Raw genomic sequence first — 22,124 nt, forward strand, 5'->3', positions numbered from 1 at the left:
GCAACTATGGCAAAGGGTTAACATATTTATGATCTACTTTATTCAAATTATAAGAAAAACACTACTTCCAAAATTGGGCACAAAGCATAAGACAAAAAAAAAAAAGACTATCAAGGTTAAACATAAGTTACCACGTGACCCAGCAATCCCACACTCCCAGGAATAGACCCAGGAAAAATGAAAGCATCTGTGCACACAAGAACTTGTATATGAATATTTGTAGGAGCATTACTCAGAACACCCAAAAAGTGAAAACCATCCAATGTCTATCCAGTGGTAAATGCAGCATCCACATAACAGAAGATGATTTAGTAATAAAAGAAATACCACACGTGGATGAATCTTGAGAATTATTCTGAGCCAAAGAAGCAAATCATATAATGTCATATATTGTATGAGTCTGTGTGTATGAAATGTCCAGAATCTGTAGAAGCAGGAAGTAGATCAGCAGTGCTTTGGGGGTAGGGGGTTTGGACGTAGGGGAAGACTGCTAATGGGTACAGGGTTTCTTTTGAGGAATAGGAAAATGTTCTGAAACTAAATATCTTTGCACAACACTGCAAAGATATTAAAACCCATTGCAAGCTGGGTGCAGTGGGGCACAACTGCAGTCCTAGCTACCCTGGGAGTAGGGATGAAAGCATCGCTTGGGTCTGATGTCAGGCTGAGCAACACAGCAATACCCCAACTCAGAAACAAACAAACAAATCATTAATTGTACAGTTTAAGTGGGTGAATTGTACTGTATGTGAATTCGATTTCAATAATGCTATTATTTTAAGAAAAAATAACTATTAAGCAAATATATGAGAAAATGGCAACCTCACTAATCAAAATATGCAAAGTACACTTACAAAGTACTATTTTGACCTAGAAAACAACTTTTAAACAATTTGCCAATTGTAAAGCAACCATCAGTCTCCTACGCTGCCAAAGTTAGACGGCATTAGTATGATTTGTGGAAAGCAACTGGACACAACGAATGGTGATAAAAATGGTAAAAATATCCCACGTCTGGGAATTTGCCCTTAGGAAATAGTTCTAAGGGGGAAAAACTATGTGAGCGAAGTTGGCATGACCCTGGTATTTATAACAAGTGAGACCCAGCAATACAATGGCTTATCACTGAGACCATCCACTTGAAATATTTATGTAGCCAGAAGAACAATGCAGAGCTTAATACTATGCGAAAAACAGATATAGAACCCTTTAATGCTATGAAGCTATGAGAGCAGGGATGGATAGGAAAAACTTTTTAATGAAAACAACTGACTGCTCTTTCTAGTCACTAGACTTTTCTAACTCTTTTTTTTTTTTTTTTTTTTTTTTGGTGGTACTGGGGTTCCTGGAAGCCCTTCTACCTCCGGGCTACACTCCCAGACCTATTTTTGCATTTTTTTTTTAATTTGGAAACAGGGTCTCCTAAGCCAGCGCGCGGGGCTAGCTTCGAACCTACGCGATCCTCCTTTCTCTGCCTCCCAAGCGCGGGGATTACAAGCGTGCGCCACCACGCCCGGCTAGGAAAAATTTTTTAATGAAAACAACTGACTGCTCTTTCTGGTCCCTAGACTTTTCTAACTCATTTTTAAGAGTGTTGTAGCCTTGTAGCCCAGGTGTGAGATGGCAGGTTCACAGTCAGGTGAACCTGGAGCACAGACATGCGGCCTGGCCGGGCAATTTCTGCGCGTTTCTGTTAGGAAGTATTTATTCAGGTGTCCCGGATTAAGCCCTGGACAGTGGCCTGCTGCTTTGGCTTGAGTGAAGATGTAGGTACAGGAAAGGGAAGACTCTGCCTTTTCTTCTCTGTCTCACATTTAAGCCACAGTGCAGCGTTGAGACCTCTGGATTCCACACGCCGACTCTCTCAGCAGCAGCTCTGACAGTGAGGACACCTGGTTTGGATCCAAGACTCACAGTGGCCTTCATCTAATCCGGTTCTGGATCTAAAACCACAGCTGTGTCACTGCAAGAGGACATCGTGAACTCAAGATGCAAGCGCGCCGCCTGCGCAGAGCCCGCTGAGGGACAGAAGGCATCTGGGCAAGGCACTGCGGCGCTCAAGGACCTTGGCACTAAGACAGCCAACAAAAGGCAGTTTGGTATTGACTTCCTTTCTAGAAGAGGGTGTAAAGAAATGAACTGTGAGCAGAAGGTGAAGTCCCGCCCTGACACTGCTCCTGCTCAACAGAGCCACGGCCAGCTGGTTGGCTGAAAGAAACAGGATGGTTCCACTTGCCAAGGTGGGGCGCACAGCAGGAGATCCAAGGATGAAGTCATCTTTATTCCTCCCACTGGCCCACCAGAAGCTCCCGTGGGGCAGAAAGTGTTACCTACTGTTGGCACGATGCCACTAGTTGAAGGTAAACGAATCAAAGCCATCCTGGGCCATTGCTAATTCTATCTGCTCTGATTTGATTCATTTTATTAAATTATCCTATATGCACTAGGTTGGAGTTAAATTTTCTTCCCTTTCAAAAAACAAACTCTCAGAGATTATTAGTCAATATCTCTCTGATCCTAATAAAACAAAGACAACACTAAACAAATATTTAATGCACACAGACTTCGTTTAGTGACCTCTCCTCTGGCCCCTCCTCCACACTGGGACCGTGGGGGGAGACTCTCATGGCAACGCTCCCAGGTTCTGCCCAGGGCATGCTGGCTTGCTGCGGAACCAGACAGGGCAGGCAGAATTCGCCCCACCAGACAAGGCAGAAAGCTGAAGGACGCAGAGAGGAATGAGTAGCCAAGGTCAGACAATCAGGAGTGGCAGAAATGCAGGCGCCATGATGCAAATCTGCCATTCCGTCAGCTCCAGCGCAAGACAGGGCCAATCAAAGTCCCCTGAAAAAAACTTACTTCATAAGCATTCTCCCCAAAATGTCTTAATATTTCTAGTAAAACAGTATGTATGTGGTAGTCTAGACTTTTATCCAAAAATCAGAGATGTTCAAAGCTTAGGAAAGATTCCAGAGCCAGATGACCCAGGAACAGACAATAAATGATGACAGAGCCAACATTTACTGTGTGCTAACTTATCTCCATGACAGCAATTATTATTACTATTTTATAGAGGATCCCGAGGCTCAGAGAGGCTCAAAGCTGCACAGCTAAGAAGGCAAGGCCAGGACTCCAATACCAAGTGATTTCACCAAAGTGCTCTGCGGCTGCTCAGCCCGTCATCTGCCTGCGAGGAAGCCCAGGCCAGTCCACCTTCTGACAGGTCGCTTCCCTTCAGGAGAGGAGCAATTCTAACATGGTGGCGTGTGCCCACTGCAGAGGAACTCAGAGATGGGACCGGCCGCGGAAACATGGTTTAGTGGTCCCACGTTTGAAAAAGTACTAGCACAACACTCTTCACTGTCATCAGAAGTCCTCCCCAAATATTATTCTTCCTAATATAAAGTTAAGAGCCAACAAGGCTGAGTACAGGGGCACACCTGTAATCCCTGTACTTGGGAGGCTGAGACAGGAGAATGGCAGCTTCAAGGTCGGCCTCAGCATAGCCCTCAGCAAGTGTTTCAAAAATATAAAGCTAAAAAACCAGTACTGGGCATGGAGCTCAGGATAGGATGCTCCTGGCATCACTCCCCAATATCTCTAATAAGTAAACAAATACACAAACAAGCAAACAGTGCCCAAAGATCCTGGGAAATGGCGTTCCTTTGGGATAAAGGACAGGGACGAGGGCGGAAGGCGGTGTCTGCCCAGCAGACAGGAAAGGCAAAGGCAGGCAAGCTTCCCACTCAGCCAGGCTGCTCAGAAAGCCACCGTGCTAGTCATCTAGGCTTGGCCAAGGTAAATTTGACTTTTTTTCATATTTTCTCTACTGTTTCTGTTTTAATTCAGCATAATTCTTTCAAAATTAAGTCGACAAAATCTGAAAATCTGAACATTCTATTTATTTATTTATTTATTTATTCATTTATTTATTTATATTTTTGCGGGTCTGGGGATAGAACCCAGGGGCATTCAACCTCCGAGCTACAGCTCGGAGACCAGGTCTCACTGAGTTGCAGAGGGCCTCACTAAGTAGCTTGAGGCTATCCATGAACCGGGATCCTCTGGTCTCAGCCTCCAGAATGCTGGGGTTACAAGCGTGCGCCACCACGCCTGGCTAAGCATAATTCTTAAGTTCAAAATTAAGTCAACTAAATCTGAAAATCTGAACATTCTTTTTTTTTTTGTGTGTGTGTGTGGGCACTGGGGATTGAAACCAGAGGCATTTTACCTCTGACCTAAACCCTTACCCGATTTGATTTATTTGGAAACAGGGTCTCACTAAGTTGCAGAGGACCTTGCTAAATTGTCGGGGCAGGCTTCAAACCTGTGATCCTCCCGTCTCAGCTTCCCAGGTACTGGGATTATAAGCAAGCACCACCATGCCCAGCTAATCTGAACATTCTTCACAAAGGTCCACCGGGCATCTTTGGCATAACGCACAATTACCCGGCCACATATGAACCCGTGAGCCTACGCCAAGCTCGGAGTTCACTTAAGTAAGGTCAGTCTCTACCGGGCTTCAGGTTGACCACTACATTCCTTCCTGCATACCTCCTCAAGTCACAAGAGCTGTTGGTTCATTCAGTCTCGCTCACTGCTAGAACACCCGCTCGCTGCAATCCAGGGAGGCCCAACGTGGTTCCCATAAAGGAAAACTCATACTGAGTATCAGTCCCCTCTGTGTGCTGAGACTTAACAGCAGCTGAAGAGGGTGCTTCCTGAGCTACTAAGCACACGTTCACCTGGCCCGACGTGCCCAGAACACCTTCCAGGAGCACGGGTGCAGGACGCAGGTCTGTGCTTTCTCCGGAGGCCTGAGAGAATGAACTGGGTCACTGAGCTGGTGTCAGGAGAGCGGAGCCTGATGCTGGCTCTGCCTAACTTCCTGTGTGTCCTTGGGACTCAACTTTCTTCTCAAAATCTCACTCCTATGCCCACCACAGACCCCAAAGAAAAAAAAAGACTTCTTTAAAATTCTCTGCTTATATGCACCTCCTTGACGGTCAGCTGAAGAACCCGCAGGAATGGGGAGATGCTAATGGACACAACACATCTGCCCGCTCCCTCATCACGGAAGACACAGGCTACAAACTTCTGTTCTTAGGCAGGAAAAGGCAGCTCCAACATGCACAACCACTGCACAGTAAGCTGCAAACTACGGGCCCCTCAGAGCCCAGGGCTGGACAACTCGCGGGTGAGCCCACCTCTCCACTGCCGAGCGCTGCTGAGAGCAGGCAGGACTGGGGGCACGTGGGCAGCCCACACGATCAGTGCTCAAGCACCTACCATTAATTCTAAAGAACAATGATGGCAGAATTCCCTCCTTGGAGAACCCTCTGATAGAACAACACCTAGCAAGACAGCCAAACAGCTTCCTGATTCCCAGGTGTCACGAGTCCTGAATCACCAGGCCAAATGTGATTCCCGCCCCGCCTTCTGACTGCAAGTCTCACTCTGATCTCTCACCCCTCACCAGCCTCAAGACACTAGAAAGTTATTCCTTAAACGTCCAGTCTGAGCCAGGTGTGGTGTCCATGCCTGTAATTCTAGTCCTTAGGCGGCTGAGACAGGAGGATTGCAGGTTCGAGGCAAGTCTCGGCAACTGGGGGAGACCCTGTTTCAAAACTAAATAGGGCTGGAGGCATAGCTCAGAGGTAGAATGCCCCTCGGTCCGTTCCCAAGTACCAATAAATAAATAAATTGCCTCTAGTGTGTACATGTATAAAACAAAGCTAGCAAGACCTAGGTAGTCCTCCACATGAGAGACAGAGAGAGAGAGAGAGGATTGAAAATTAATGCAAAACAAGACTTATGATCGTTTTCAAAGTCTCACAGGATTTCTAGTAATTCCAATTCCGAACAAGCCCACACACAGTGCGTCTCTGGATCCAGGACGCACTGGTCAGTGTTCAGCCCTGGCCAGAACTCCAGGAGACTCAACTGACAGAAAATGCTAGGAGCTACCGTTATCAAAAAGTAAGTGACATTTGCCAAGCATATGTTATACCCCTGAATTTAGGCTAAGTGCCTTTATCCCCATGACTTTCTATAACCCACACAACTACTCACCCTCTCTATCTCCTGCAGGTACAAGAGCGCGATGTCCCCCGCTTTCTCGTAACAGGTGATGACGTCCTGTTCCCGGTCCACGTGGAGATTACTGGTGGAAGACGAAATAGGCAGCTTCTCTAAACAAAGCCCTAAAAGACAGCAAACATGTAAAAACCTGGTAAGTTTTTTCATGGGGCTTAATTTTTAAATATTGGTTTACAGGGCCACAAAATGGTCCTAGGATCTTACAGCCTAAGGAAGGGGCAGATTCTCCACCCTCTGTTTTCTCTAAGGACAAAAGAGAACATCAAATGGAGTGCTACAAGGAATACCCCCTAACTAACAGAAGAAAGAGGCCATGAAAACTACAGAAAGATCCATCTGACTTTGATACTCCACTTGATAATACGGCCGACCACTTCAGCAAGACCTCTTTCAGACATAAGACCGCCTGGTGGTTAAGCTTCCACATCAACTTGACCGGGCTACAGAGTACCCAGACATTTGAGCAAACATTATTCTGGGTATGTCTGTGAGGGGGTTTCTGGGTTAGGTGAATTGGGAGACTGAGTAAACAGAGTTCCTTCCCTAATGTGGGTGAGTCTCATCTAATCAGTTGAAGACCTGAATGGAACAGAAAGACTGAATGAGAGGGAACTCCCCTGCTGCCTGATGACAGAGCCCGGATGGTCCTTCCTGCTTGGGCCTTCCTCAGAACGCTGGCTCTTCTTGGGCCTTGAGGCTATCAGCTTTTGGACAGGAGCGTCCACCACTGGGTGTTTTGGCTGCAATCCTTCCAGGCTGTAGACCCAACTGCAGGCCTTGAGACCCAACTGGAACTCCACCATTAGCAGTCCTGGGTCACTAGCTTGCTGAATGCAGGTCTTAACTCCTATTAGCCCAGTTTCTCTAGAGAACCCTAAATAATATAGAGATCCACACTCAAATATGTACAGGGTCCTTAAAGACTTGTTTAAATAAACTAAGCTGCTTGCTATCATTTGGATCTTAAATCTAAGGCCCGAAAGGCTTGATCCCCAGAGCTGTGCTACTGGGAGGCCGTGGGCCTCGCTAGGTCACTGGGGTGCGCCCTGGGACCCACCCCCTCCTCTTCCTCTTCTGCCCTTTTGCTTCTCAGGCACATATAAGTGGTTTTGTTCCACGGTGCATTCCTGCCATGATCTGATGCCTCACACGAGCCCAAAGGCAAACGCCACTTAACTCTAACTGAAACCTTCAAAACTATGAACCAAAATAAAACCTTTTTCTTGTTAAGCTTATTATCTCAGGTACTTTGGTACAGCACTAGGAAGCAGACTAATACACTGACTCAAGGCAGAATACTACTTAACAAGTATTTTTTTGCCTTAAAATGCTCACTTAACGCCGAACGTGGTGGTGCACGCTTGTAATCCCCGCGCTTGGGAGGCGGAGACAGGAGGATCGCGCAGGTTCGAAGCCAGCCACGCTGGCTTAAGAGACCCTGTTTCCAAATAAAAATAGGTCTGGGAGTGTAGCCCGGAGGTAGAAGGGTTTCCAGGAACCCCAGTACCACCAAAAAAAAAAAAAAAAATGCTCACTTAGCCAATTGAAATTAAGTGTTCTCAGACATCTTAGTTACTAGGAAAACCTTCCACATTTAGGCCAATCCTCAGCCTTACGGTTGGGAATAATAAATAACACAGAGACCACCTCTCAGCTACTAACACCCAGAACTTTCTCTGTGGGTGTTTCTTTCTTTACAGATGGAGCAGATACTGTTCACCAAGAAAGGTTTCAGGGTTGAGAGTTATGAAAGATTGGATGAAATAACAATACAAAGATGGGCAGCTGTTGCTTGAGCCCTGGGCCAACCTCTGCCCCTGCCCTGGGAAAGCATCCCAGCGCTGCTGGGCTCTAGGTCTCTACCCACCAACAGAGGAGAGGAGAACACGCCGGGCATCCTTCCCTCTATGAAACAGGGTTTCTGCTGCATCAAGTGCCCTGTACAACTCAGACACACACGTGATACACGTGGCCTTCCATTTAAAACTGACAGTAGAGCCTGCAATTGGAAGGGGCCAAAGAGATTCCCTGGTACAACCCACTCATTTTGCAGATGAAAAAACTGAAAACTCGCCGGGCGTGGTGGCGCACACTTGTAATCCCCGTGCTTGGGAGGCAGAGACAGGAGGATCGCGCAGGTTCGAAGCCAGCCATGCGCACTGGCTTAGGAGACCCTGTTTCCAAATAAAAATGTAAAAATAGGTCTGGGAGTGTAGTCCGGAGGTAGAAGGGCTTCTAGGAACCCCAGTACCACCAAAAAAAAAAAAAAAAAAAAACCAGAGAACTGCCATAGGAAAGCAAGCATCTCAACAGGCAGCCGACAGCAGGCCGGGCCAGGCCCAGGTCTTAGCCCTCGGGATCGGCACTCACCAAGCCATCGCGGACCTTCACAGCGGACACAGTCTAGAAGGGCATCAGGCACACCACAGGTCAGAAAATAACCACAGCCTCACACCCACCAGCTTGGACAACGGCTTCATCAAGTTGCTCTCACCAACAGTGGACATCCTTCCAGGCTGCAGAAAGCCACAGGAGACGGCTACACTGCACACACAGTGACCAGCCTGCTCTCAGCCAGCATCTAAGGATAATGTGCTGGGGGATGGGGGGGCAACACTGGGTCCCAACAGGAGCTCAGCCAAAGATGTTATTTATTTATGTGTTTGTTTATTTATTTATTTGCATATGTATTTATTTAGGTACTGGGAATGGGATTCAGGGGCGTTTCACCTCTGAATTATACCCTCAGCCCTATTTTTATTATTTTGTTTTGAGACAGAATCTCAGTAAGTCGCAGAGAGCCTCACTAAATTGCTTAGGCTGGCCATGAACCTGCCATCCTCCTGTCTCAGCCTCCCAAGTGCTAGGATTACAGGTGTGCACCACCATGCCCTGCTAGATTTTTTTTTAAATAGTTTTATTAAGATAAAATCAGAGGCAGGTGGCACAAACCTATAATCCCAGTACTTGAGAGGCAGAGGCAGGAAGATTGCATGTTTGAGGCCAACCTCAGCAACTTAGCAAGACCTTGTTTCTAAACAAATACGAGTTGAGATTGTGGCTCAGAGGTAAAAACACTCCTGGGTTTACTCTCCAATAGCACCCCAAAAAAGATAAAGCTGACCTATGGTAAACTGCACATTTTAAAAATATTTCATGAGCCGGGCGTGGTGGCGCACGCGTATAATCCCAGCATTCGGGAGGCTGAGACCTGAGGATCGCAGTTCGCGGACAGCCTCGGCTACTTAGTGAGGCCCTTTGCAACTCAGTGAGACCCGGTTTCAAAATAAAGAATAAAAAATAGGGCGGGGGGTGTAGCTTGGAGGTCAAATGCCCCTGGATTCCATCCCCAGACCCGCAAAAAAAAAAAAAAAAAAAATTTTTTTCATGGTTAAACACACTCCGTATTCTACGTCAGGGTGCGCTCAGTGTATCTTTGGTGTGTTTTGGTAAAAGCACAACACCAGGCACCATCACTGCTTGTCACACAAGATAGATTCACCCCTAAAAACGTGCTCCACCCCACATGTTCATCCCTGCCCTGCTGGCACCCTCTTATCTCCTTACTATTTCTAGTTTTACTTTTTCAGAATATCAGACAGCTAGAGTCACAAAATACACAGCCTTTCAGACTGCCTTCTCTAATTTAGCAATGTGCCCCTCGGCCCCTCCATGTCTTGGCTTGACAGCTTATTTCTTTTTTTTTTTTTTTTTTTTTGGTGGTACTGGGGGTGGAACCCAGAGGCTTTCTACCTCCGGGCTATACTCCCAGCCCTATTTTATACTTTATTTGGAAACAGAGTCTCACTAAGTTGCTGAGAGCCTCACTAAGTAGCAGAGGCTGGCTTCGAACCCGTGCGATCCTCCTGTCTCAGCCTCCCAAGTGCGGGGATTACAAGCGTGCGCCACCACGCCTGGCTTGACAGCTCATTTCTTTTTGTAGCTAAATAGTATTCCACTTACTCATCACCCACCAACTGAAGGGCACCCCGATTGCCTCCAAGTTCTGGCAATTATGAATACAACTGTTATGAACACTCATTCATGTGTAGATATTTATGCAGATATAAGCTTTCAACTCAATGTGGCAAATACCAAAAAGTACAACTAGTAGATCATATAGTAAAAGTAGCTTTTATAAGAAATCGCTAAATAAGCCGAGTGTGGTAGTACATGCTTGTCATCTCAGTACTTGGGAGGCTGGGACATGAGAATTGCAGGTTCGAGACCAATCTAAGCAACTTAGTGAGGCCCTTAGCAACTTAGTGAGAACCTGTTTCAAAATAAAAAAATTAAATAGGGCTGGGGTGAAGCTAAGAGAATGTCACTGGGTTCAACCCCTGTTTGCACACGCACGTGCGCGCGCACACACACACACACACACACACCATAGCTAAGTAAATACATTTTTATCTATAAATTGCTTCTTAAGAACGTTATTCTTATCTCTGCATGAATCTGCCAGCTGTCTTCCCTCCTGCATGCTCAGGAGCACTGAAGGAGTCTCTGCTGCTGGGCATCCTGGCCAATCCTCGCTATCGTTGGCCTTTCGGGTTTGAGCCTAATAGGAGCACAGCTGTCCCTCGCTGTTGTGTTAACCTTTTCTGTGCTTACCTGCCGCCCTTCTACTTGGCAGGGTGTATGGGCAGATCTTTTGCTTGTTTCAATTGGGTTTTTTGCAACGAGTTTAAAGAGCTCTTTGTCTATTTCGGACACAAGTCCTTTATCATAGACTTCTATTTTGCCAATATTTTCTCCAAGTCTGGGACTTACCTTTTCATTGTCTGAACAGTGTCTCTCATAGAGCATTTGAACGTTAATGAATGCTAACCTGCCAGCTTTTGCTTCATGGATCATGATTTGGGTTTAACTACCTCACTGCCAAATACAAGGTCACCGAGACTTCCCTCTAGGTTACCTTATCGAAGTTTTAAAGTTTTGCATTTTAAATTTAGGTCTATGATCCATTTTGACTTCATACTTGCAAAAGGCCCAAGTCTAGATTTTTATATTTTGTGTATGGATGTCCGGTTGTTCCAGCATTATTTGTTGAAGACTATCTGCTGACCACTGAATTGCCTTGACACCCGTGTCAAAGCTCAGTTGACTGTAGTTGAGCAGATCTATTTCTGAGCTCTCTGTTCTTTTCCATTGATCTATTTGTCTATTCTTTTATGCAGACTTCATTGTCCTGATCATTATATACCATTTTTAATAGCTCTGCTAAGGTATAATAAGCAGGATATAAAATTCACCAGTTTTACATGTAAAATCCAACAATTTTTAATAAATTCAGAGTTGTGAAACTGAAACTGTCACTACAATTCAAATTTAGAACATTATCTATCATCTGAAACGATCCTTTCTACCCAGACAAAGTCAATTCCTATTCTCACCCTCAGGCAACGACGAATCTGCTTTCCACCTTCATAGATCTGCCTTTCCTGGACATTTTGCATAAATGGAATCATACATGTAGTTTAGGTATTTATCTTCTTCACTTACAGGATGTGTTCAGGGTTCATCTAGTGCTGCATTTGGTTTATTATTATTATTATTATTATTATTATTATTATTTGGTGGTACTGGGGTTCCTGGAAGCCCTTCTACCTCTGGGCTACACTCCCAGACCGATTTTTATACTTTTTATTTGGAAACAGGGTCTCTTAAGCCGGCTCGATTGACTTCGAACTAGCACGATCCTCCTGTCTCCGCCTCCCAAGCACGGGGATTACAAGCGTGCCCACCACGCCCGGCTGCCTTTGGTTTTACTGCTATACGGATAGGCTGTAATCTATCAATCGCTTGCCAGTTCCACATAGTTGGTTTGTTCCCACTCTCTTTGGCTACTTAAATAGTGCAGCTATGAGCACCGGTGGAAAGTTTTTTTAGGAGTGGAATTATTGGATCAGATGGTAAATTTCCTTTTCACTTTTAAAGAAATTGCCAAACTGTTTTCCAAAGAAGCTGCACGTTTTTGCATTCCTAACAGTAATGTACAAAGGTTTCAGTTTCTCCAAATACTCACCAACACTTGTTCCTGTCTAGCTTTTTTTGTTTTTGTTTTTTTGTTTTTTGGTGGTACTGGGGGTGGAACCCAGAGGCTTTCTACCTCCGGGCTCTACTCCCAGCCCTTTTTTATATTTTATTTGGAAACAGGGTCTCACTAAGTTGCTGAGAGCCTCACTAAGTAGCTGAGGCTGGCTTCGAACCCGTGCGATCCTCCTGTCTCAGCCTCCCAAGCGCGGGGATGACAAGCGTGCGCCGCCACGCCCGGCTTCCTGTCTAGCTTTTTAACCACGGCATCCCAGTGAGCACAGAGTGGCATCTCGTGGCGGTTCTGGTTTGCATTTCCATAATGACTATCAATACCGACCGTCCTTCCAAGACCACGTGTGCCACCTATACATGTTCTTTGGCAAAGTACCTGTAAAAATATTTCACCTGTTTTTATAGGATTGCCTGTTTCTCCAGCTTTCGGTATTCTGGATACAAGTGCTCAAATATGTCATCTGCAAATTGTTCTGCACAGTCCATGGTTTGTTTGTTTTTTCATTTTCTTAACGCGTCCTTTGAGGATCAGAAATTTAAAATGTTGATTAAATCCAATTTATCAATGTTTTCTTTAATGGATCGTGCTTTGGGCAGCTAAGAAATCTTTGTCTGATCCACTGCCACAAAGGTTTTGTCCTATGTGTTCTAGAGGGATTCGTATATTTTAGGTTTTACATTTAGGTTTATGATCCATCCATTTTTACATAATTTCTGTATATGTTACAAAATACAGACTGACATCTCTCCTTTGTAAATATCATTTATTGAAATGAGGTATTAAAGTCTCTGAGCATAAATGTGCATTTGCCTATTTCTTCTTGAAGTTCCGTCAGTGTTTGCTTCACGTGCTTTAGCGCTCTTACTAGGTATGTCCACTGTTAGAACTGGTGGATCCTTAGAACAAACTTTATTTTTTTTTTTTGCCCTAAAACCTATTTTGTCTGAGAGTAATATAGCTACTTAGATTTCTTTAGTGTTAGCATGGTATAATTTTCAACCTCTTAATTTTTGCTATATTGTATCTTTATATTTAAAGTAGTTTTTAAGCCAGGCGTGGTGGCGCACGCTTGTAATCCCAGCGCTTGGGAGGCTGAGACAGGAGGATCGCACGGGTTCGAAGCCAGCCTCGGCTACTGAGTGAGGCTCTCAGCAACTTAGTGAGACCCTGTTTCCAAATAAAGTATAAAATAGGTCTGGGAGTATAGCCTGGAGGTAGAAAGTCCCTGGGTTCCACCCTCAGTACCACAAGAAAAATAGTTTTATAGGCAACTGTTAGTTGAGCCTTGAATATTTTCTAACCTGACGATTCTACCTTTTAACTAGTGTCTAAGCCATTTACATTAAATGTAATTTTATAAAATTAAATGTAAGTCTATGACTTTGCTTATTCTGTCTCACATGCTATATGTTTTCATCTCTTTTTTCTGTCTTCTGTTTGGCTGGATTTTTTAATTTGTTGATTTATTAGCTAAAATTATTTGTTTCATTCTGTCCATGATTTATTTAGGGTTTAACCTGTCAGAGTCTCCTTCAAATCTTACACTTCACACACAGCACACGCCTCGACAGATGTGCACCTCCACTACTCCCTCTAGCCTTTGCTCCTTTATTATATACATTTTGCTTTTACGGGAGCTATAAACTCCAACCTTTGCGGTTATTTTGTTCAAATAATCAGCTATATTTTGGAGACATTTAAATCATAGAGGACAACTCTTGCAATTCACCGCCATAGTTATGATTTCTGGTGCTCTTTGTTCCTGTCTGATGATTCATATTTCCTTCTGGTATTTTTTCCCTTCTGGCTTAAGTAGTCCCTTTATTTTTGTAGTATAGTTCTGCTAGTGTTGGTTTCTTAGAGCTACTATATGCCTGAAAAGTGCTCTATTTGTCTTTACCCTAGTTTCACCGAGTATGGTACTTACGGTTGACAGCTCCCTCCTTCCTCTCTCTCTCTCCCTTATTTTACAGGAGCTGCTCATTTGCTTTCTGACAACCCTACTGTGGCCCTTACACTTGTCCATCTGTATGCACCTTCTTCTCTGGTTGCTTTTAGTGTGTGTGTGTGTGTGTGTGTGTGTGTGTGTGTGTGTGTGTGTTTTACTGGGGATGAAACCCAGCGGCTTCCTACCTCCGGGCTATACTCCCAGACCTATTTTATACTTTATTTGGAAGCAGGGTCTCACTAAAGTCTCACTGAGTAGCTGAGGCTGGCTTCGAACCTGTGCGATCCTCCTGTCTCGGCCTCCCAAGCGTGGGGATTACAAGTGTGCGCCACCACGCCCGGCGAAATTGTTCTCTTTACCATTGGTTGTGAGCAATTTATACTATTAAGTTCTTGGGCTCTTTTTGCACTTTCTGGAACTGAGAGTTTATAATCTATGTAAAATTTGAAAAGTGTTCAGCTATTATTTCTTCAGGAAGGTTGGCCACGCCCCTTAGGTGGCGCCGAGGCGCACAGCGGGCCGCCTGCATGTGTCATGCAGCCACTTCCGTTCATTTTCCCGTTTCACTCTGGACCACTTCTATTGCTTTGTCTTGAGATTTCCTCGTCTTTTCTTGGGCAGTGTCTACTCTGCCGCTAATAATATTCAGCATGTTTGCTTGGGTTTTTAATCTCTAGCACGGTTTCCATCTCTAGAAATTGGACTTGGGTCTATTTTTATCTTCCATGTCTACACTGAGCTCTCTAAACAGAAGGGACATGGTGATGACTGCTTTCATGTTCCTCAGGTACTAGGTGCTCAGTACTGATTCTCTTCTCACTCGGAGCCTAAGTTGTTTAAGGAATGGGGGTGGGAGAGACAGAGAGCGAGGATCTAGTGTGAACTCTGTCATAACACACTGACATTACCTTTGGAGGAGAACAGGAGACAAGATGAACAAATTTACCATTTAGCATAACAACTGCAAAGCTACTTAAAAGTCAAGCACTTGATTGGCGATTCCTAAATAAGCTTAAAATACTTACTCATAGAAAATTAAGACTACCAAGAAGAAAGAAAGAAAAAAAGAGATAAACTGTTTCTTAATCTGACTTCTGCTTGCAGGAGAAGTAAACAAGCTATACACAAGCTGGTACCAGGATTTAATAAAAGGCAAACTAATTCCCCAGTGTATGTCAAAGGTCAGGAAAAATTGGCTCTACACTTTGGCACTGCGTAGCTGCAGGCTGGACTCTGACCACAACCATTCAAGAAGATGACCCTGGTTCTCAGAGACCTGCCAAGGCCACTGAATTAAAAAAAAAAATAAGGTCAGCCGGGCGTGGTGGCGCACGCTTGTAATCCCCGCGCTTGGGAGGCGGAGACAGGAGGATCGCGCGGGTTCGAAGCCAGCCGCGGTGGCTTGGGAGACCCTGTTTCCAAATAAAAAGGTATAAAAATGGGTCTGGAAGTATAGCCCGGGGGTAGAAGGGTTTCCAGGAACTCCAGTACCACCAAAGAAATAAAAAAATAAAAAAAAATAGGTTAAATAAATTTAGCACAACTTGACTATTGGCTATATATTAATGGGTTCTAAAATATTTGAAAACCCGTCATCCGTCATCGAGGGCTACAGAACATGGTCATGAGTGGTTGGTAAGAATAACAAATCAGCTATACAACTTATTCTTCCACGGTGTGGAGAAACTGGTGTCTTCTGCAGATCCGTGTTCTTACCAGGCAGGTTTGTGGACACTCAGGTTCAGGCTGGCCAATGTGCCCCCAGGAGGAAGTCCATTGTTGGGCAGGAAAACTGTGATGATATTAGATTAATTAACTTGTTCTTTTCCCCAAATAGTGCAGCATTCATTTCACGTGCCGCCGGGTGTGTGTCGGCGCCACGGCAAGGTCCTGATTTACCACAGTGCATTTGTGCCGATGCGCGGAGCCGCCTACAGGACTCTGGACTGGTCTATAAAGTTTCGAGTGCCTGGAATCTTAGCATCAGGGTCTGAGAAGCAGAGTCCTGAGGTCACAGCACAGACTGGCTCCCATTAGAATCCCAGATGACTCCCTGTCAGTCTAGAAAGCAATCTCAATGTTTTTAGTTTCTTTCTTTTTCTCAGAGAAAAAAAGTGAAAAACAGACTTGATAAATAATTGGTGCAACTGTAATGCCTCGTAAGAGCTGCAACCTGATGAATAGTTGGTGCAATGGCAATGCCCCGATATGATCCGCCAGGCCTAGCAGCACATGTCTGAAATCCTAGTACCTGCGAGGCTGAGGCAGGAGGATCACAGGGTCAAGGACAATCTCAGCAAGTAGTGAGAGTTTCACCAGCCTAGTGAGACCCTGTTTTTAAATAAAAATAAAATAGTGCTGGCAGTGTTGCTCAGAGGTAAAATGCCCCAGAACTCAATCCCCAGTACCACACACACAAAATATAAAAGATATATATATATATATATATATATATATATATATTTTTTTTTTTTTTTTTTTTTTTTTAAGGGTGAAGCCAGGCATGGTGGCACATGCCTGTAAATCCCTGTACTTGGGAGGCTGAAACGGGATTGCAGCTTTGAGGTCAGCCTCAACAACCTGTTTACAAATAAAAAATAAAATAGGGCTAGGAATATAGCTCAGAAGTATACTGCCCCTGGGTTCAATCCCCAGCACCATTAAGGGGAGAAAAAAGTGGGGTGATGGAAATTAAATGTGTGTTAGTCTGTTTCTGTTGATATAATGAAATACCCAACGCTGGGCACTTTATAAATGGAGAGTTAGAACGGCGCCAACACGTGCTGGGCTCTGGGCTGGGACCTCCGGCCACATCACAACATGGTGGACTGATCATGATGGAAGCTTCCACAAGAGGGAGAGCCCACAGGGTAGGGCAGGAAGCAGGAGGGATCCAGGGCCCGGGCTCCCCTTTTCATAACAAACCACTCTCCCAGGAAGTAACTGGGACCCCTTGAGAACCATATCAATCCCTTCTGATCTAGTCACTTTTAATCCCAACGATCTAGTCACTTTCCACAAGGCCCCACCTCTTAAAGGTCCCACCACCTCTCAGCATCACCCAACTGGGGACCCAGCTCTGACACGGGCACTGTTTAGAGGGGCGCAGTCAAACCATAGCAAAGGGCTTTTTGACAGTCAAGGCCAGCTTTAAAGCAGGGGTGATAAAAGTGGCTGGCCATTTTGTTGTGATCTGAAGAAGGCAGAGTACCCACAAAAATCATTTATCTATGTGTCACAGGAGGGAACTGTCACGTGCACTCATTTCTGAAAGGTCCTTCCTGTGAAAGATAACACAGTGTAAATAAACTAGTGGTGAGAAAATCATTTTGATATCACTTAAATGTCTTCAAAGCTCTTACATACACTTGGTCGGATTCAGTAAGTATTGTCCTCTGCCCAAAGTGTGGGAAGAGAAAGCATCTCAGAGAAGTTAAGTGACTTGCCAAAAGTCTGTGCAGGCACCAGAGACGGGAATTATAGGGAGCCTTTCAGCTGGGGCCAAAGCATCCTGCAAGAACTCCCGAGACCTGAGCAGGGCGGCGTGTTGAAGCCAAGGTGAGCCAGGTACGGTGGCTGGCGCCCGTAATCCCAGTACTTGGAAGACAGGAGGCTCAGGTTCAAGGCCAGCCTAGTAACTTAGTGAGATTCTCAGCAATTTAGTGAGATCCTGTTTAAACATACATGCATGCATGCATACATACATACAATAAGGCTAGGAGTGTGGCTCACAGGTAGAATGCCCATGGGTTATATCCCTAATACCACAAAAAAGAAAAAGAGAGAAAGAGAGGGAAAGGGAGGAGAAGGAGGAGGAGGGTGAGCTACATACAGAGACAAGGAGACAGTGGGACGTCACAGCAGATGAAGATGCTAGGCAGCTGAGAAGCACACTGAGCGCCCTCTATGCCTTTAAAAGCTCAAAGATAGCCAAGTGTGGTGGCACACACCTGTAATTCCAGGACTTGGGAGTCTGAGCCAGGAGGATCATTGGTTCGAGGCCAGTCTCAGCAACTTAGCAAGACCTTCAGGAACTTAGTGAGACCCTGTTTCAAAATAAATAAAACGGGGCTGCTGGAGGTCTAGCTCAGAGGTAGAATACTTCTCGACTGTTCTGCGTAAGTGACTCATTTAACACAGTATGACAAGCTGGACTGGCCCTGTTTCCTTCAACATCAAGATTCCAGTTTCTGTACGGGCTCCTTCTATTTCCCCACGGCCTTCAGTTTCCAGAGGTTTGGTGGAGAAAGCAGAGAGCTGCACTTCTCACTGCCAGAAATTCCAGCCGTCGCTGAGGGGTGCTGCCAGGCTCTTTCAGGTCCGTATACATTTGCAATTCCCTCAGGTAGGAGTCTTCACTGGATGTACGAGTGAGTATTTCAATGATAATAAGTTTACTTAGCAAAGTCCTACTCAGCACCCAGCGCTATGCCTGGGGTTTGAGTTAGACCATTTCTAATCCCAAGAGCCACTATGCAAGAAAGTGCTAACAGAATTTTATAGATAAGGTTGAACTTGGGGCTCCACAGCTAACTGATAAAGCCGGGTCTGACCCCTGGGCTCACTGACCAGGAAGCCCTGCTGAGCTGCTGACAGCAGCATGTTCAGGGTCTGATAACAGCGAGGGCAATAAAAATGGGCCTCAAGCTGTAAAGGGTATGAATCAAAGTCCAGGGTCTCAGGGTGCTGATTTTTCATTGTCACCAAGAGCTACAGCACCCAGAAAATTCCCTGCATCACTCGTGACATACCACCGAGCTCACCCAGAAAATCCCCTGAGCTACTGAGATATCACCAAGCGATATGACTGAGAGACTAACGGCCAAAACAAATGTTTTGATTTTTTAAAATCACATCAAAATGAACAGGAAATTAATTTCATACAGTGTTATACAGCGCAATAAAAGGCTGTAAGCTGTAATGATAGGAACTATGTACTTAACACTAGCCGCTATTGCCTCAAGCCTATTTTTTTAATGTGGTACTAGGGATTGAACCCAGGGGTGTTCTACCACTGAGCTACACCCCTACCCGTTTTACTTTTTATTTTGAAACAGGTCTTGCTAAGCTACCATGCACTGGCCTCAAACCTGTGATCCTCCTGTCTTCCCCTCCCAGGCACTGGGATCACAGGCATGTGCTGCGTGCCTGGCTGGTCTCCTCATTTATCTGACCCATCCCTGGAAGTCAGGGAGGCCAGGTACACCCTGACGCACTGCTGTAACATGACCCACAGGAGACCTTACAACTGGAAGGACTAGAAAATCTTTATTATAGCATCATGTCTCTGATAACCCAGCTCCATGCTATGAGCTTGAAAGGCAGGAAGACAATTTCCAGGGATCTCAATGTCCAAGGGGAGAAAACCCTCAGGAGAACAGATCTGAGAGGCACAAAGCAGGCTCCTGGCAAAGGCAGCCCCAGCTTGCTGGTCTGGCCTTCTGGGCTCTAGCGTGGCCTGGCGCCCACAGGTGCCGGGTATACTGTGCTCAATGGAGGACCAGACCCCGTACCTGTGTGTGAGCGGGGTGGAGCGCAGGGGATGCAAAAGGAACCAAGCGCCGTGTGTAGGGGAGGAGGGGCAGACCACCTCCTGTGAGGGTCCTGTCCATCCACAGCTTCTCAGACTTTGAGTGGTCTCTGGGCTGGGAGCCACGGCCGGTCCCTTTTGGATCCTTTCATGAATTGTCTGCCTTCTAGACTCAGCATATCCTTCTTTGGAGGTATACAGACAGACAGACAGACAGACAGACACACACACACACACACACACACACACACACACATACACACACGCACACTCACCACGTCCTTCTTAGAAGGTATATGGACACACATACTCACACATGCACACACACACTCAGCATCTTTTTTGGAGATATGTACACACACGCACACATACACTCAGCACGTCCTTCTTAGAAGGCATACAGACACACTCACTCACGTACATACTCAGCGTGCTTTTCTTAGGGGAGACACACACACACACACACACACACACACACACACACACACACTCCTCACACAAGAGGAGGCCCTCAGGCCCGGAGTAGACAGTTACCTGCTAGAATAGATGATCTTTCAATGAATGTTCTTTCTAGCTCTATAATTCTGCAAGCAAATGAGCTGGTGACTCAAGCTGACATGCTCACTAAATGACAGTTTGCAGCCTGATCATATGCTTTTTGAGTCTCGATTACTAATCACATATAGTAATAATAATGGCATGTATCAAATGGTAGCTACATGCCAGACAGGTTCTCAGATAACAGATAAGTCTGATGACTTACCTGACTCTCAGAGTCTCCTGATAGAGGATTTCTCTCATCTGCATATTAGAGCTGAGGGAAGGTGGGGTTGAGCTGGTAAGTAACTTACCCAAGATTACAAGAGGGCCGCAGAGCTAGGTCCAGCCCCGACAGCCTAACCCCGAGTCCTTGTTCTTAGGCCCCAAGTCACGCTTCCTCTTATGGTTGACATATTTATCTCTACACAGAGGAGCATAACACATGGTCAGGAAGCCAGACTCTAGTTTCTAATCCACAGCTGACTGTATATATAAAGTGCTCGGGCCAGGCGTGGTGGCGCACACTTGTAATCCCAGTATTTGGGAGGCTCGAGGTTTGTGGCCAGCTTCAGCTACTTAGTGAGGCCCTTTACAATTCATTGAGACCCTGTTTGAAAAATGAAGAATAAAAAGTAGGGCTAGGGGTGTAGCTCAGAGGTAGAATGCCCTGGGTTCCACCCCCAGTGCCGCAAGCAAATAAATAAATAAATAAATAAATATGCTCAAAATAAATAAATAAATAAATAAATAAATAAATATGCTCAGGCTCTAGAACAGTGCCCGGCACTCAGTAACTACCCAAAACACAGGAACTCTGATTACTATTTATACTATTATTTTCTTTAGGCAATTGTAGGATGGGAAGTTTCCATGTGGGAGGATTTTATTCATTTGCTATTTTGTACATAAATTTATTCTTTTTTAACTTTTTATTGGTGCACTGTAGTCATACATCTTAATGGAGTACAATTATGGGGAGGTATACGTGCACACATCACCCAGTTAGCCCTTACCCAGTTCCCGCCCCATTCCCTCCCCTCCCTCCTTTATTGAGATATTCTTCACATACCATAAAACCCACTGTGTATAGTATGCAATTCAGTGGTTTTAGTTGTTCATGTAGTTGTTGAACCATCACCACTAGCTAATTCCGGACATTTTCATAACTCAAGAAAATAAAAACACACATGCTCATTAGCGGACAGTGTCGGCTGTGGGATGGGGAGGGAGGCAAGGCTGGAGGAGAAGCAGCCAGGAGGAGCCCACAGCGGAGCTCCCACCCCGGCCTCACAGCACCCCACACACTGGCTGGGCGGGTTCCCATGTGCGCAAAGCCAGCGCTGAGCAAGGATCCTGTGCCACTTCCTCCCCCCAAGTTCCGTCCATAAATGGACTTTCCCATAAAAATACTCGAAGCCTGGAAAAAGTTAAAAGCAGCTTCTCAAGGAGAACCAGGGAGGCCCTATGCTCCTTTCCTCAGCAGGTGGGCAGTTCAAGCTCACAGAGGCTTCCGGATGGATTTCCGCAGGGTCCCCAGGGGAGAGGGAAGAGGGGGTGTTGGCAGAGGTCACCTGACTCCTGATCCAAGGAGCTTTCTCCCTGGGAAGACCCCCGAGAGACAGGCATGGCCCCACCAGCATGGAGACATGGGGGTTTTTTGTTTGTTTGTTTGTCTGCTTGTTTTGCAGTACTGGGGATGGAACTCAGGGGCATTCTACCTCCTAGCTACACCCATTTTTTACTTTTTTTTTTCTTCTTTTTTTGATGGTACTGGGGTTCCTGGAAACCCTTCTACCTCCAGCCTACACCCGCAGACTCCTATTTTTATACTTTTTTAAATTTGGAAACAGGGTCTCTTAAGCCAACGCGGCTGGCTTCGAACCTGCGCGATCCTCCTGTCTCCGCCTCCCAAGCACGGGGATTACAAGTGTGCACCACCACGCCTGGCATAGTCC

At 45.6% G+C, this 22,124-nt stretch overlaps 1 protein-coding gene across 4 annotated transcripts in view; it reads right to left on the reverse strand.

The window, feature by feature from the left end:
• The window catches only part of TTC7B (tetratricopeptide repeat domain 7B), a gene marked incomplete at both ends in the record, with an annotated part of 236,690 nt that overhangs the window by 174,307 nt on the left and 40,259 nt on the right, over nucleotides 1-22,124 (reverse strand). For all 4 annotated transcript variants that reach the window (XM_080707808.1, XM_080707806.1, XM_080707805.1 and 1 more), the window contains one exon: nucleotides 6,073-6,203. In XM_080707808.1, coding sequence (XP_080563934.1) covers nucleotides 6,073-6,203 — 131 coding nt within the window. The remainder of the gene's footprint in view (nucleotides 1-6,072; nucleotides 6,204-22,124) is intronic.

The sequence above is a fragment of the Muscardinus avellanarius genome (assembly GCF_963383645.1).
Source record: "Muscardinus avellanarius genome assembly, chromosome: 12".
NCBI lineage: Eukaryota > Metazoa > Chordata > Mammalia > Rodentia > Gliridae > Muscardinus > Muscardinus avellanarius.